The sequence below is a fragment of the Maniola hyperantus genome, chromosome 20, assembly GCF_902806685.2.
Source record: "Maniola hyperantus chromosome 20, iAphHyp1.2, whole genome shotgun sequence".
Classification (NCBI taxonomy): Eukaryota; Metazoa; Arthropoda; class Insecta; order Lepidoptera; family Nymphalidae; genus Maniola; species Maniola hyperantus.
The window spans coordinates 12,752,538-12,769,800 of record NC_048555.1 but is presented as its reverse complement, the minus strand read 5'-3'; the positions used below and the strand labels follow the sequence as shown (position 1 = coordinate 12,769,800).

Genomic DNA, 17,263 nt, shown 5'->3' with positions numbered 1-17,263 from the left:
CATGAGTAAAATAAACGCGTTTAAATGTAGTCCAAAAAAAATTCAAGATTTTTAAATAAAAAAATGGTTGCTGTGCCTCACTCGACATAGATGGGTATAGTGTGTCGCGGACTTTTTTGTAGATATTTATAAGATCTACAATTAATTAGAACATTTTATGGTTCTATCTTTTATAGTTTAGGCAGCGTACGCAAAATAAGTAACTTTTCTGGTTGATTTTTACACCTTGTGTCCGAAAAACCCAAATATCTTACGGAACCCTATTTTTTTCCAAAATAAAATATAGCCTATGTTACTCGTGGATAATGTAGCTTTCGAATGGTGAAAGAATTTTTAAAATCGGTCCAGTAGTTTTTGAGCCTATTCAGTACAACCAAACAAACAAACAAACAAACAAACAAACAAACAAACAAACAAACAAACAAACAAACAAAGTTTTCCTCTTTATAATATTAGTGTAGATAGGTAATTTATATTAGAAGAACTCGTATTGGAACCTGAATTATGAATGAATAATTAATTTGATACAACATTATCAAAACCCTTACTAATATTATAATTAATGCAAAAGTGTGTCTGCCTGTCTGTTACTTTTCACGACCCAACAGTTTAACCGATTTTGATGAACTTTGGTACAGCTTTTGATTAGCTTACACCCCGGGGATGGACAGCTACTTTTAATCCCGGAAAATTAAAGAGTTCCCGCGATTATTAAGAGCCTATCCGTTCAACCGATTTACATGAAATTTGCGTCCAAGAAATTGACTCAAGCAACTTTTATCTTTTGATCTTTGAACTTTTGATTCCGGAAAATCGAAGAGTTTCCACGGGAGTTTTATAACGGACGCAGTCGCGGGCATCATCTACTTAGTGTTAAATATTTTTATATATGGCTTAAGAAATTTCGATGGGGTTTGAATAGATAAGTCTGATTAGACTAATGCGTGTAAAAACCTGTATCAGATCCTGGTTAAAATTACAACCGGCCAAGTGCGATTCGGACTCGCACAGGGAGAGTTCTGTACCATCGGATAAGAAAATGTAACACTTTTAATTTTTTACTTTAGCTACATCTCGAAAGTCATGGTTTTCGGATTTTTAGGGTTCCGTACCTCAAAAGGAAAAACGGAACCCTTATAGGATCACTTTGTTGTCTGTCTGTCTGTCTGTCTGTTTGTCAAGAAACCTACAGGGTACTTCCCGTCGACCTAGAATCATGAAATTTGGCAGGTAGGTAGATCTTATAGCTGTCATTTGGGGAAAATCTGAAAACCGTGAATTTAGGGTTAGATCACACAAAAAAAATTAAATTGTGGTCATGAACTAATAATTAGTATTTTCAACTTTCGAAGTGAGTGACTATAGCACGTGGGGTATCATATGAAAGGTCTTAACCTGTACATTCTAAAACAGATTTTTATTTATTTATATGCATGATAGTTTTTGAATTATCGTGCTAAATGTCGAAAAATACGACTGTAGTACGGAACCTTCATTGCGCGAGCCTCACTCGCACTTGGCCGGTTTTTTATTCCGTTTACTTGTGCTATAAAACATTGCCTTTCATGATTCTAGATTAACGGGACGTACCCTTACAGGTTTTGATTCCCGTGACGGGTCTTGAAGACACCGAAAGTGATCCTACTTATAAGGATTTTTAGTTTTTAAGTTGAGTTTAAGTTTAAGCCCAACATAGAAAGTGAACTCTAGCCCCAAAGCTACCTACCACTATACAAATCACATCATTTTATTGTATACAGTCTTTTTCATATTTTAGTCTAAGACTCTATTGAGAGTGAAACAGAAAAATATATTCCTAAAGTTGAGTTTAAGTTTTTGTTGAAAGACTTGCCTCTACGCAACTCAATCCTTATTCTTATATTATATATTATTATTCTTATATTATATACTAGCTGATTGCCGCGACTTCGTCCGCATGGAATTAGGTCTTTAAAATTCCCGTGAGAACTCTTTGATTTTCCGGGATAAAAGGTAGCCTATGTCACTCTCCAGGTCCTTATCTATACCCATGCAAAAAATCACGTCAATCCGTTGCACCGTTGCAACGTGATTGAAGGACAAACCAACAAACCAACAAACCAATAAGCCAACAAACCAACAAACAAACACAATTTCACATTTATAATAAGGGTAGGTACTGATAGTAAGGGTAATGATTTATCTATTCTATAAATATATTTATTCTATAGACGAGTGTTGGTATTGTCGATCTTCTGACATCCGTTGGTGATCTCGTCGCGTTTCTCGTCAAATTCCTCCGTTCGTCGTGAGCTCAAGTACTTGGTGAGCTCGACGAAGGGCGCTTCGACGAGCAGCCACAGAGGAAGCGCTACCAGTAACGAGATGAGGGTGACACAGAGTAACAGCAGCAACTGAAACAAGGGAATAAAGAATAAAGATTAACTTTTTGAAGTGACAACTTCTATCTATAGTACGCGACAGGTCGAGATGGCAAACGGCAATTTTTTTTTCAATTTTTAACATAAAAAAAAAGATTCCGACGAATTGAGAACCTCCTCCTTTTTTTGAAGTCGGTTAAAAATATAGTAATTTCTGCGGGAATTTTTTTTATGTTAAAAAATTACTTAAAAAAATATTTGTCGTTTACGCCATGTGACGTCATTAATCGCTTTCCGTACAGCGCGACTTTAATAATTAATTATATTAAAACTGAATAAAAATCATTCTAGCTCCATAACCTACCGCTATACATAAAATCACGTCATTTTATTACTACAGTCCAATACTCTATTTAGAAATACTTACATTGTTATTACGCAGAAGTATTTCGACTCTCGAATTTGGTTTGGGTTAGTGAGACGTAAAATCTTGTACTACGGGTACTGGCTGATTAAAAATAATCCAAAAAGTTTGCGTTTGTGAGACGTCAAGTAAATTAAGAAGCTAGATAGTTAAAAAGCTACCTGATTCGCTGAAGAAAGTGTCAACAGAGTGGTCCTTAAAGATAAGATAATCCTCAAACACGGCAGATGGATGATGTACACGCAGTAGCTCAGCCGGCCGGGCACAGTCCACACCTTCCACTCCAGCACTGCTCTGTATACATCTGGAATTATAACACGAAATCCTTATCAATATCACATTATCATTAGCCACAGAGAATTCAACTAATAATTCCAATCGAATCCAATCCATCAGCCTATACCCGTAGTACAAGATTTTACGTCTCACCAAACGAAACCAAATTCGAGAGTCGAAATACTTCCGCGTTACAGTAAAATGGACCTAAACAGCCTTGAATTGAAGTCAAATATTCAATGCCACTGATTTTAATTTCGCAATGTTTCCGCTTGGAGCGCTGGCTGTAGAAGTGTGGACAAACTTGAGCTTAAAAACAAGGCATTTAAGATCCAGTTTACTGTAACGCAGAAGTATTTCGACTCTCGACTTTGGTTTCGTTTGGTGAGACGTAAAATCTTGTACTACGGGTACTGTTTGCGTCCACTGCTGGACATAGGCCTTTCCAAGAGCGCGCCACCAAACACGGTCCTCCGCCTTCCTCATCCATGCGCTCCCCACCACCTTCTTCAGGTCATCGGTCCAGCGGGCGGGGGCGGTCTCCACTCCAGAACACGTCTGCCCCATCGGCCGTCGGTTCTGCGACAGACATGACCTGCCCATTGCCACTTCAGCCCGCTAATCCTTTGAGCTATGTCGGTCGCTTTTGGTCTTCTGCGAATTTCCTCTTTCCGGATTTTATCCCTGAGAGTGATACCCAACACAGCTCGCTCCATAGCGCTGAGTGACTTTTAGTTTGTGGACGAGGCCACGTTTCCGCTCCATACGTCATCACAGGTAGGACACGCTCGTTGAAGACCTTAGTCTTAAGGCTTTGCGGTATCGACGATTCGAAGACCTGTCGTAGCTTTGAAAATGCTGCCCAGCCCAGCTGAATCCTTGTGTCAGCTTCCTTGTCGAAGTTGTTTCTACCGAGTTGTATGATCTGGCCGAGGTAGTTATTATATTCTTGAACAACTTCGATGCTGACATTCCCGACGGTGAGGGGTCTTGAGATAATGTGTTCGTTAAACATGACTTTTGTTTTGACGATGTTCATCTCAATCTCAAGACCCTACGCGAATTAATATAATTAAGAATTCAATAAATCAAAACTATTTTTGGTAGTATATCTTGAAGATCAAATTAAGACGCTTTTCAAAAAAGGGTAAAATAACCTATTGTTATTTGCTAAATGTCAGGTACTTACTTTCCAATTTGAAGATCGCTCCACATATGAGGGCCGCGGTGAAGATACCAAACACAGGTTTGACGAGGGCTCCATATAGTGCTCGTATGTACACCGGGTCTCTGGGGGCATCTCGGTAGAAGGCGCTTCCTGATAGTATGATGCCAATCATCAGGGGCACTAACGCCCAATAGACAATTCGGTATTTCTGGAAAAAGAAATATACATGTAGATATATCCATACTAATCCCTATTAGGGATTGCAATCCCGCAAAATGGGATCCGGCATTCCCGCGGGATCCCGCAAATTTAAATTTACCGCTAAAACATTCGTGAAGTTTTGCGTAGGAAAGCGAGTGGCTCGAGTACGACGTTGCCGTTTCGCACACAATTACTCGTACTTAATTATAATTTCATTGTTATTTTATTAGAAAACAAACAATTTTGTTGCATAATGTAAGACATGTTTAATTAATAATACTTGATTTTTTAAACAAAAACCTGTAGTTTCAATTCGATTTTATAACATAATTTTAAATAAGATAAAGTATTAATTTTTCGATCTTATAGCCCTATGAGATCAAAAAATTAATACTTTATCTTACATATACAAACGGGGCAAAAAGTTGAACTACTGTGAATAATTTCAAATATGCGGGATCCCGCGGGACCTAATCCTCTACCCTAAGGTTGCCTGGAAGAGATCGCTATTTTAGCGATAAGGCCGCCTTTTGTACATGCTATCTTTGTTATATGTCTATTGTTTTGGTTTTGGTGTACAATAAAGAATATTTTACTTTTACTTTACTTTAATATTATAAATGCGAAAGTGTGACTGTCTGTCTGCTAGCCTTTCACGACTTATCCGTTTAACCGATTCTGACGAAATCTGATACAGAGATAGCTTGCATCCCCGGGAAGGACATAGGCTATTTTTTATCTAAGAAAATCAAAGAGTTCCCACGGGATTTTTTAAAATCTAAATCCACGCGGACGAAGTCGCGGGCATCATTTAGTTTAGAATATATAAGTAAGAAATAGCCCATGTCACACGCCAGATTTAATCCATTCAAAAAACACCTTGATGAAACATGTTGCTCCGTTTCGGCATGATTGAAAAACAAACCAACACACTCACTTTCGCATTTAATCTGTATGTACCCATACAGATACCCCGATGGGTAGTGCACAAATGGCTAGTGAGTGCATTATACCTGTCAAAATACTTACTCTGTACCTCTTGATATCAACGTCAAGCTGCTGCAACCTGTACACTAGGTAGCCTAGAGCAAGGCCGACTATGTAGCTAGGTATATTCGCGTGCCCCATTTTGTATATCTCGTTAAAAGCTGGCTCGTTCTCAAACAGCGTGCTGGCTTCACTGGAATGTCAAAATTTAAATAATTTAACAAATGGAAAACTAGCTGTTAGCATTGACGTCATATTGTGGGGGCATTGACGTGCTATGTAAAGTCGATGCCCTTGGTAAAGTATGTCAAATGACGATGTTTGTACGTCTTGATTTATATATTATTATTTAACTAGCTGACCCGGCGAACTTCGTACCGCCTAACAGTCGATTCTTTAATTTTCAATTTTTTTTAAATACTTATGCTGCTATTCGGGACACCGGGTCAGCCTTCCCGGAACCCCTCCACTAACACTTAAACTTTATGGTATGGTATTAAAGTTCAAATTGACTTTTAAGTATTATTACCATATTACGAATCTTTTGCATGGGAATATAAAAAATATATTTTTTATAAAAATATTTTTCTCTCCGTAAGAACCATCCTCGTACTTCAAGGAATATTATAAAAAAGAATTAGCGAAATCGGTTCAGCTGTTCTCGAGATTTGCGTTCAGCAACACATTTAGCGATTCATTTTTATATATAGAGATAGAGATAAGCCTCAATAGCACAGTTTAAGGATATGATATATGTTCATACAGAGGTACGACGATGCTAAAGCCATACGGTATTTGACAACTAGTCAAATCAGTAACTTTTTATCAAACGTCAAAACCGTCCGTCCGTATGGATTTAGAGTTTTTGAAAATCTAACTCTTTGATTTTCCGAGATGAAAAGAGTAAGCCTATGTCCTCCTCCGGGATGTAAGCTAGCTCTGTACCAAATGACTGGCTGACTGATCTATCAACGCACAGCTCAAACTACTGGACAGATCGGGCTGAAATTTGGCATGCATATAGCTATTGTAACGTGGGCATCCGCCAAGAAAGTATTTTCGAAAATTCAGCCCCTAAGGGCGAGAAAATATAGGGGTTTGAAATTTGTGAAGTCCACGCGGACGAAGTTGCGAGCATAAGCTAGTAAAACATACGTAGGTTCCAGTATCATGATGGGGTGCAGGTCTCGCACGTAGATGTGAACTGCTAGTATGATGATGCCGCTGAGGAAGAGCACCGCCAGGACCGCGGCCCGGCGCCTCCCCCTCCGCAGCGCCACGCACGTGATGATTCCCAGGACAAACATCTGCATGTCAACTCCTAAATACCTGGAACAAGAACTCGGTGTTTTTGTTGATTTTTTGACCCAATCCCTTGATTAGATTGGTAGTACTAGTGAGTAATTTATTCCATATTATTTTTATAATGGACTAACTGTACCCAGCATGCGTTGCTATGCCACGTAAAGTAAAAAAAAACTGGCCAAATGCGTCGAGTAATGCTTTTCTTAAAAAAAAAAACTTAATTTATTTTAATTTTAATTTTAATTTTAATTTTAATTTTAATTTTAATTTTAATTTTAATTTTAATTTTAATTTTAATTTTAATTTTAATTTTAATTTTAATTTTAATTTTAATTTTAATTTTAATTTTAATTTTAATTTTAATTTATTTTTAATTTAATTTTAATTTAATTTTAATTTAATTTTAATTTAATTTTAATTTAATTTTAATTTAATTTTAATTTAATTTTAATTTAATTTTAATTTAATTTTAATTTAATTTTAATTTAATTTAAATTAAATTTAATTTTAATAATCTGGCAGCTACCACGGTCAGCATATTAGTCTGGCCATTCAACGAGGTAACGCTGCCAGCGTTCTGGGCACCCTGCCTCGTTGCGGTGGTTTAGATGATATTTTCGATTTGTAATTTTTATGTTCTAGAATAAGTTTGGTATTTTTGTTTTTTGTATTTTCATTTGCATCTAAAAATAAATCTTATTTTAATTCAATTTTTATTTAATTTTAATTTAATTTTAATTCAATTTTAATTTAATTTTAATATACTTTTTTTTTAATTTTTTTAAATTTAATTTTAATTTTAGTTTATTTATTTTTTTACAATGTTTACTATTTTTTTGTAATGAATTGATTCTTCTATCTATGGCTGTTTCGCGTTTGAAAACGTTTTGAAAGGCCATTAAAAAAAACTTATCTTAGGCTGCATCATCACTTGCCAGCAGGTCTGATTGCACCCAAGCGCTATCCATACTAATATTATAAATGCGAAAGTGTGTCTGTCTGTCTGTCCGTCTGTCTGCTAGCTTTTCACGGCTCAACGGTTTAACCGATTTTGATGAAATTTGGTACAGAGGTAGCTTACATCCCGGGGAAGGACATAGGCTACCTTTTATCCCGGAAAATCGAAGAGTTCCCACGGGATTTTTAAAAAACCTAAATCCACGCGGACGAAGTCGCGGGCATCATCTAGTAGTCTGTAAACTTAGAATAACAACCCGGTCTATATTAATATAAAAAAAGACGCCGTGTATATTAGAAGAGCTGTAAGTACGTTGATGTCTTTTGACTTGGGAAATTTGGTTTATTCGTCCCTTAAAGAACCCTACATCAAAGAGGTATCGTGATGATGATGATGGATCATTGTCACAACTTATCCACTACTAAGTAAGGGTCTCCTCTTAAAATGAGAAGAGTTTAAGCCCTATTCCATCACGCTGGCCAAATGCGGATTGACAGACTTCACACACCGCTGGAGATTATATTATTACTAGCTAATGCCCATGACTTTGTCCGCATAGATTTAGGCTTTTAAAACCTACCCATATCGTAAATGCGAAAGTGCGTTTTAAGTAATTAAATATCACTTGCTTTAACGGTGAAGGAAAACATCGTGAGGAAACCTGCATGCCTGAGAGTTCTCCATAATGTTTTCAAAGGTGTGTGAAGTCTACCAATCCGCACATAGCCAGCGTGGTAGAATAACGGCCAAAACCTTTTCACTCTGAGAGGAGACCCGTGCTCTATAGTGAGCCGGCGATGGGTTGATCATCATCATGCGTACGAAGTCGCGGACATCAGCTAGTACGGGATATATGAGTCGCCGCTATTTTGGAAAAAAGAAAAATGGCGGACTACTAGGTAGGCCAAAATCTTAAGCCCTTTTGAATCCTATTTATCAATAATAGTGTGTCCCATACCAGGCTGCCACGATACACTGCGAGTTGTAGAAGTAGTTGTTGATGTAGAGCAGGTTCTGCCACCAGCGGCTCCGGCACTGGTACCTCACCAATCCAGCTGACACCTGGAGACACCAGCATAAACTATCAGTACCCTTATTATGCGAAAGTTTGTTTGTTTGTCCTTCAATCACGTCACAACGGTGCAACGGATTGACATGATTTTTTGCATTGGTATAGATAAAGACAGTTTTAGAATGCACAGGTGAAGAACTTTCATATGATACCCCACTTGATATAGTTATATTACTTAGAAAATTGAAAATTCTAATTATTAGTTCATGACCACAATTTAATTTTTTTTAGTGTTATCTAACCTTAAATTCACGGTTTTGGTTTAGTAGGTAGGTTTCTTGACAAACAGACAGACAGACAGAAAGACAGACAACAAAGTGATCCTATAAGGGTTCCGTTTTTCCTTTTGAGGTACGGAACCCTAAAAAAACACACTTACTTCCCAAAAAGGGCCAGCTCCGATGAATTTGGACCATGTTGCCATCACAGCTATGGTGACAGCATACACCGGCGTAAGTCTGAAAATGTTTGATATACTTATCTACTTAATTGTTGTACTAGTACTAGTAGTAGTCTTAATATATAAAAGGAAAAGGTGACTGACTGACTGACTGACTGATCTATCAACGCACAGCTCAAACTACTGGACCGATCGGGCAGAAATTTGGCATGCAGATAACTATTACGACGCGCGACGTAGGCATCCGCTAAGAAAGGATTTTTGAAATATACAGAAAGATTTTTTTGGTTTTGCACAAATTTTTTTGGGAGGTTCTGTATCGTTAATAGAACACATTTCCATTCATATTTTGTACCTTTTTTGAAATAATTTTTTTACCTTAGTATAACCATGATTTGCTTATTTTAAATAAGCAAATCATGGTTATACTGTTCGTAAACAAAGCACGCTATAAGCACGCTAGCTGACTCACGTTTTCCCTTAAAAAAAGTACCAAGTTCACATCTTAGACGATATTAAAGCGCGCAGATGTCAACGGCCGCCGCGCGCGTCATCGGGTGTGCGTGTATTTTAATCAACAGCTGAAGATAACGTTTGTAGGGTGACCCTAATCATCTGTTCAAAAGTGGATATCTTTGGTAAACGATAACTTTGGTATTCTTAAGTAAAATAAAAAAATAAAAAATACGTGTTAATTAAATTTCGTTTCTATACAACATAAAAAAATGTGCAAAACCAAAAAAATCTTCCTGTATAAATATTTTGAAATATATATATTCCCAATCTGCCAGGAATCGAACTCGGGTCATTCCACTTATAAGACGGCACCGCTTACCCATGCGCCAGGGAGGTCTTCACTTACCTACCTCAAATATCTCATAAAGATTCCTCTCGGCACCATCCACCAGCTGAGCTGCCTGTCTTCGGCACAAAGCTCCATCTTATAAGACAACAGAAGCCCGGATATGACCATGTAAGTCTGCAATGCTATCGACGAATTCACGATGAGCTGCTGTGACACCGTGTAGAAGCTCTGGAAAAATTTTTTGAAAACCAGTGCTGTAGGTATGTTTTTGTATATGTGCAAGACATAGCATTCATGCTGAGTCGGGACCTTTTTAGGGTTCCGTAGCCAAATGGCAAAAAACTGAACCCTTATAGATTCGTCATGTCTGTATGTATGTCTGTCTGTCCGTCCGTATGTCACAGCCACTTTTTTCCGAAACTATAAGAGCTATACTGTTGAAACTTGGTAAGTAGATGTATTCTGTGAACCGCATTAAGATTTTCACACAAAATAAAAAAAACAATAAATTTTAGGGGTTCCCCATACTTAGAACTAGAACTCAAAAAAATTGTGTGGTTATCTGTTTGAACGGGCTAATGTTCGGAACGGCTAAACCTATTTTGACGGAACTTTCACAGATAAGGGGATTAACCAAGGAGTAACATAGGACATAGGCTACTTTCTTAACCAACTTTCAAAAAGAGGAGTTGAGAGAGAGAGGAGGAGGAGAAAAGTGGTATTTTTGGAAAGTTCCCACGGGATTTTTAAAAACCTATATCCTCGCGAGCATCAGCTAGTTCATAAAATAAAAAACATTTTTAGGTTACCATTTCCAAGTCATATGAGTTGTCAACAGCTATCAGGAAAGGCAACGCGCAGTGCACCATGATGACACCCAGCGGTATGATGCACCTTAAACACATATTTTAAATGAAAATTACCTACACGCTGAAATTTTAGTGGTTGTCTTCCCGCGGCTGAACGATTTGCCCTCGGTAATACCATCGAAATTTTGAGCTAAACTTAAAAAATAATATTTTTTTGAATAATTTTAAATACACATCAAAAATTGCGAACGGGCAGGAATCGAACCCGCGTCTCCTGGGATCGCGCCCGACGCTCTAACCACTAAGCTACAGCCCGCTTACTGCCAGTGACGAAATTTGTAATGTGTATGTCGGGCGCGATCCCAGGAGACGCGGGTTCGATTCCTGCCGGTTCGCAATTTTTGATGTGTATTTAAAATTATTTAGAAATTTCCTTCAAGTGTAGGTGAAACACTATAAAAATTATATAATTTTTTTTTTTGCTTTGGAAAAATTAAAAAAATAATCATCAACTCGAAAGTGTGAGAAACCATAGTAACTCACTAAACGTTACGTGAATAGTAGGTAGGTACATCTACTCGAACCGCGCTGCCAATATAGTGAAAAAGCTTAGAGCAATATGAATTCTCGCGCGTAGTGATACGGCATAAACTAGCCTGCACGCATGCGGTACTACTATTGGTCTGAGGTCTCATTAGAGTTTTGTTTTCTCGATTGTGAATTTGCTGTTTTTGACACTACTATTTTTTTTATTTATAAATCGATTGTAATACCATGACAAAATCATTTCACTTCGGGAAAACAACCATTAGAATTTCAGCGTGTATATAGTTAAAACTATCTTATGGGAATTATGGGATATCGTGAGGTCTTAGTTCGTGGCAAACCACTATTAGTCCATACTAATATTATAAATGCGAAAGTGTGTCTATCTGTCTGTATGTCTGCTAGCCTTTCACAGCCCATCCGTTCAACCGATTTTGACGAAGTTTAGTACAGCGATAGCATCCCGGGGAAGTACATAGGCTTAAGGCTACTTATTATCCCGGAAAATCAAAGAGTTCCCACGGGATTTTTAAAAACTTAAATCCACGCGGACAAAGTCGCGGGCATCAGCTAGTTTAATATAAGTAAGTAAAAAATCGCTGATTTCAGCGATTTTAAACTTTTTCTACGCAGTGAATAATTTTACCAAGATTTTATGGTTTGGATCAAAGACCTTTTAAATTGCCTAGACGGAGAGTTCGGGTGTACAAACGGCTAAAAATATATTAGCAACTGTTGATCATAAGTTCGTTCCGCCCACTCAGTCGCGATTCTGTCATTGTACCGTAAGCACGCATTCTGTGACGTATACAAATGTCAATTGTGCCGAGTTTACACAGGACGATTGAAATCAACAAAAAAAGTTACCATTGGAAAGTAAACTTTAAATAGCTTTGTGTTAATGAAACAATTAGATTAATAAAGTGTAAGCGGTAAGTGTACCGCCTGTGCGGTTAGGTTACCTCCAAAAATCTATTCCTTTAAGTCTCTGTAATCGTGGATCTGGGTGTTTTGTGTTTCTTACGAGATTCTTCCAATTTCTGCGTATTGAAAAGCTTGACAGTAGACTTCTGTCTGAAATATTTGTTGTAAAATTAATTATATTCAAGAGTTGAAGCTTAATATGATATAATCCAATAAAACCCGTATGTGGTGGGTCAACTAGAAAAGCTAAGAAGTTGAAGAGGAAGAACGAGAAGAAGTTGAAGATAAGTTGAAGAGGAAATCAAAATATTTTAGTGTTTAAACTACAAACTGAGTTGTTTGCGAACTGAGTCGGGCTAACGTCGACTAAATACGTGAGTAAAGCCGTATTATAATGGAAATTAAACGGAATATGACAGTTAATAATAGAAAGATGTAAAAAAAGACATGAAGCCAGGTTGTAGTAAAAGCTGCTCTTTGTGAAAAGATACTTACCTTCTTTTCCATTTGACATACATTCTGTGTCAGTTATGCTTCCGACAATATTAAGCAGAAGAATTGACAGCAAAACCACTGCTACTATAATATCAGTAGTGTCCACTGTAATTTCATCAGAAAATGTATGACAGTGATGCTTCTCTACTTTCGTCTTCAATTTATAGTCCTTCCATATCGTATCGTTCAGGCATAGCTCAAGGGACTCCGATGTCACCACAGTTCTATTCCCTATATACGATTGACAATATTGAGATACACAGACGCTGTATCGTATTTTTGTATGATTGTAATGAGTTGTTGTTTTTTCGGAATATTCCTAAAATGATTTTGAAATAGGTTTACTTATTAAGAAAACATGAATGTTAACTTAACGAATTAAAATTAAAAAAATATGAAATGTAGCTATTAGTAAATCGGATCATTATAGTCTCGAGATTACCCCCTGGTAACAAAATATAGCTCGTTGTAATTTTAAGTATAGATTTTCAGATTTATCCTTTCTTCTATGGAGATGAAATGATTTTAGGCGATAGTTAGATGATGACTGCGACTTCATCCGCGCGGAATTAGATTTTTTAAAATCCAATGGAAACTCTTTGATTTTCCGGGATGAAAAGTAGCCTATGTCACTCTCCAGGTTTTATCTATACGCATGCAAAAAATCACGTCAATCCGTTGCACCGTTGCGACGTGATTGAAGGACAAACCAACAAACATACACAATATCGCATTATAAATGCGAAATTGTGTTAATATTGTGTGTATAAGGGTACTGATTTAATATAGCCCAAACTATTAGCAAGCTAAAGTGGCAGTCCTTGAGTGGAAACTGCATACAAGCAAACGTAGTGTGGGACGCCCTCCAGCACGATAGCCCAACGACATAAAGAGGCTGGTGGGATATGGCTGGATGAGGAAGGCGGAGGACCGGATGTGGTGACGTTCTTTAGGGAAGGTGTCCAGCAGTGGACATCGACAGGCTGATGATGATGTTGATTATGAATAATTTCAAGGGTGTTTAAAACTTTTACGTAGATAGGTAGCATGCAAAAAATCATGTCAATCCGTTGCACCGTTGCGACGTGATTGAAGGACAAACCAACAAACATACACAATTTCGCATTATATGCTTTAGGTAGGAAAAAGTTAGTGCTTCTATGACTTAACAAATTATAACTTAAATAAATGAGAGGATTTAAAGCTTATGTCTGAATTTGATGACATACCTAATTTAAATAATTGCATCCGCAATTCTTTTACTATTCCATTAAAATTTGTCATCGATTGTTATCCATTAATCAACATTATTTTGTTCGCTAAAATTTGCAAGTTATCGCAATAAAGTTCAATGCCAAAATGATTGTAAAATAAGGATTAAAACAATAGGTACATGTGTGTATTTATTTATTTTATTTTGAGACAGGCTTGTGCTTGACGACAACCATGTTTGATAAAAAGCAATGATGAGATGGGCAGGGGGTGTAGTCCCGCTGTCCCTGTTAGCCGCATCCCCGTTAACGGGGACAGCGGGATTTGAATGAATTTATAAAAACATTGATAACATATCACAAATTTCATCACTGGCAGTAAGCGAAACCGTGGCCGAGTGGTCAAGGCATCGGGTGCGAACCCAGAAGATGCAGGTTTGATTCCTGCCGGTTACGTAATTTTTGATATGTATTTAAAATTATTTAGGAATTTCCTTGCAGTTTAGGTAAAGCACTAAAACTCTATCATAAAAATTATAAAAATTTATTAAAAACTTTGAAAATCAAGATGCGGCTGTCCAACATCTGTCTGCGGCGGATGCTCGACTACTTCGGTCACATTGCTAGGAAAAACTCGCGTAGCTTAGAGAAACTGCTGATCACTGGCAACATCGGAGGAAAGAGACCTCGCGGACAAAACCCGAGACGTTGGTCCGACCAGATTCGAGAAGCGGTCGACACACCCTTCTGCAATGCCTTCTGTACGGCCTCCAACAGGGAAACATGGCGCAACATTGTGACATCGTAAAGCAGGTGATTTTTCGAGGGAGCCACGCTTCTTAACATTGAGGGACCGACGCAAGAAGAATTAAAAACTTATCCCGCTGTTCCCGTTGTCTGTCCCGTTTAACGGAGACAACGGTATTGGAATAAAATAAGGGCACATAGTTCGGAAAACTGATACACGATGGGGTTTCAAGATGCTACAATGGTGACCTCGCAACGGAAAGCGCAGCGATAGATGCTCTAGGAGGACAGGCGACACCAAACGAGTCACAAGGAGCCGCTGAATTCAGGTGGTGCAAGACCGTGGCAAAAAAGGTGTGATGGCCTAGTGGTTAGGACGTCCGCCTTCTAATCGGAGGTCGAGGGTTCGATCCCGGGCATGCACCTCTAAGTTTTCGGAGTTATATGCGTTTTAATTAATTAATTAATATCACTTGCTTTAACGGTGAAGGAAAACATCGTGAGGAAACCTGCATGCCTGTGAGTTCTCCATAATGTACAAAGGTGTGTGAAGTCTACCAATCCGTACATGGCCAGCGTGGTAGACTATGGCCAAGACCCTTCTCACTCTGAGAGGAGACCCGTGCTCTGTAGTGAGATGGTGATGGGTTGATCATGATGAAGACTGTGGCATGTGGAAATCCCTACAAGAGACCTATGTCCAGCAGTGGACGTCTATCGGTTGATAATGATGATGTATGGCAGTAATGCTTCTCTACTTTCATCTTCAATTTATAGTCCTTCCACATGGTATCGTTTAGGCATCCTTCAAGGGACTCCGATGTCACCACAGTTCTATTCCCTATATACGGTTGACAATATTGAGATACACAGACGCTGTATCGTATTTTTGTATGATTGTAATGTGTTGTTGTTTTTTCGCTACGAAATTGACGAAACAAGAACGAAAAATTAAATGAATAAATAAGTTACCTGGATAATGTTTAGAAGTTCACTGCGTTCATCAGAAACCAAGTTAAAGTGTATTGTACAATACACATCGTTAGGTTTTTGTAAACATGCGTTAATATCATCCACGTGGTATATAGGAGGCATCCGATTATATTCCGTCGCTGAAAATTAATTTACAAAGTTTATTTTAAACTAGCTTATGCTCGCGACTTCGTCCACGTGGACTACACAAATTTTAAACCTCTATTTCACCCCCTTAGAGGTTGAATTTTCAAAAATCCTTCCTTAGCGGATGTCTACGTCATAATAGCTATCTACATGCCGAATTTCAGTCCGATCAGGGCATTAGTTAGTGCTGTGCGTTGATAGATCAGTCAGTTAGTCAGTCAGTCACCTTTACCTTTTATATATTTAGATATGGAAAACTTAGATACTGTGTTGCGTCTTAAGTATAAAATTATCTGGCTTAATTGTTACTTAATTGTAATAACTAAGGTTAATCATGTCATGTAGGTAAACAACAAATCATTAAAATAATTACACACTTCAGTAGTATAAGTCCCGCAAATAGCTATCGCGCTGGAACCATGTGTCATTTACATCAAAATGACGTCATTTTGACGTCACTTAACAAATACAAATACAAATTATTTATTTGCTGATTGTAGGTTACATTTATAAGTTGTCAATTACAATTTTTGTTTCGAGCTACAATCTACCATACTATGGTGTGCAAATTTGAATAGGTAACGTATATTTAAGTAAAAATATACCATCAGCTCGAAACTTCAGTCTAGTGCGACGTCACTAAAATAGCAGCCACGCCCATTAGCAATTTGCGGGACTTATACACTCGTAGGTACTTACCGTTTAAATAATAGATCACTGCGTTGCACTGATGCATTAGTACTAGAAATAGTGCACTACGTATTGAAAGCATTTTGTCGACTATTGAGGTAATTAATTAAAAGGTTTTAAATCTTTCCTAAATATGCCACTAATGAAAGAAAAAGAAAACGAAGTTTAGACTTTAGAATAACATCCCAGGTCCACCAGACGCTACGTATTTTCTGAGAAACAAATTTTTTGGGATAGAGTAGTGGTAGTGTGTACTTACGTACGCATTATATCGGCTAGCTTGAGCCAGCGGCCAATTTATAGGTATCAGCCATCAACCCATCAACTGCTAGGGGTTCCTTGTAAAAACATTACTTACTTAATTTTCTTAAAGTCTGAATGCTGATTTTTAATTATGTCTTACAGAATATTGCTGATAATTAATATTCTTTACTGCCAAATTGTCTAATAATTCCCGCCAGACGCTTTAAAGCTCGTACAAAAAATGACACATTTAATATACTTATAGTCTGAGTCATAATTTTTGTATTATGATACTCAGAAAATATACCTACACTAACTGATGCCCACGACTTCGTCCACGTGGAATAAGTTTTTTTAAAAATCCCGTGGGAACTCTTCGATTTTCTGGGATAAAAAGTAGCCTATGTCACTCTCCAGGTCTTTATCTAAACCCATGCAAAATTCACGTCAATCCATTGCACCGTTGCGACGTGATTGAAGGACAACCCAACAAACAAACACACTTTCGTATTTATAATAATGT

General features: G+C 37.6%; 1 protein-coding gene across 1 annotated transcript; it reads right to left on the bottom strand.

The window, feature by feature from the left end:
• Positions 1-2,204: 2,204 nt before the first annotated feature.
• On the bottom strand, positions 2,205-16,582 carry LOC117992040 (regulator of hypoxia-inducible factor 1-like). Its single transcript, XM_069505559.1, has 13 exons — positions 16,507-16,582; positions 15,661-15,800; positions 12,731-13,049; positions 12,274-12,385; positions 10,766-10,850; positions 10,018-10,184; positions 9,131-9,209; positions 8,638-8,741; positions 6,572-6,745; positions 5,459-5,609; positions 4,250-4,436; positions 2,946-3,088; positions 2,205-2,393 (listed from the first exon to the last, which is right to left on the bottom strand). The coding sequence occupies exons 1-13, from the start codon at positions 16,577-16,579 to the stop codon at positions 2,205-2,207; spliced, it is 1,923 nt and encodes a 640-aa protein (XP_069361660.1). The 5' UTR covers positions 16,580-16,582.
• Between the last annotated feature and the right edge of the window lie 681 nt (positions 16,583-17,263).

Excerpts from the sequence above, each read along its gene's own strand:
- LOC117992040 (XM_069505559.1), bottom strand. The coding sequence starts at position 16,579 with ATGCTTTCAATACGTAGTGCACTATTTCTAGTACTAATGCATCAGTGC. Across the intron at positions 5,610-6,571 it reads ATCATGATACTGGAACCTAC|TGAAGCCAGCACGCTGTTTG; the intron begins GTATGTTTTACT and ends TTGACATTCCAG. Across the intron at positions 4,437-5,458 it reads TTGATATCAAGAGGTACAGA|AAATACCGAATTGTCTATTG; the intron begins GTAAGTATTTTG and ends TTCTTTTTCCAG.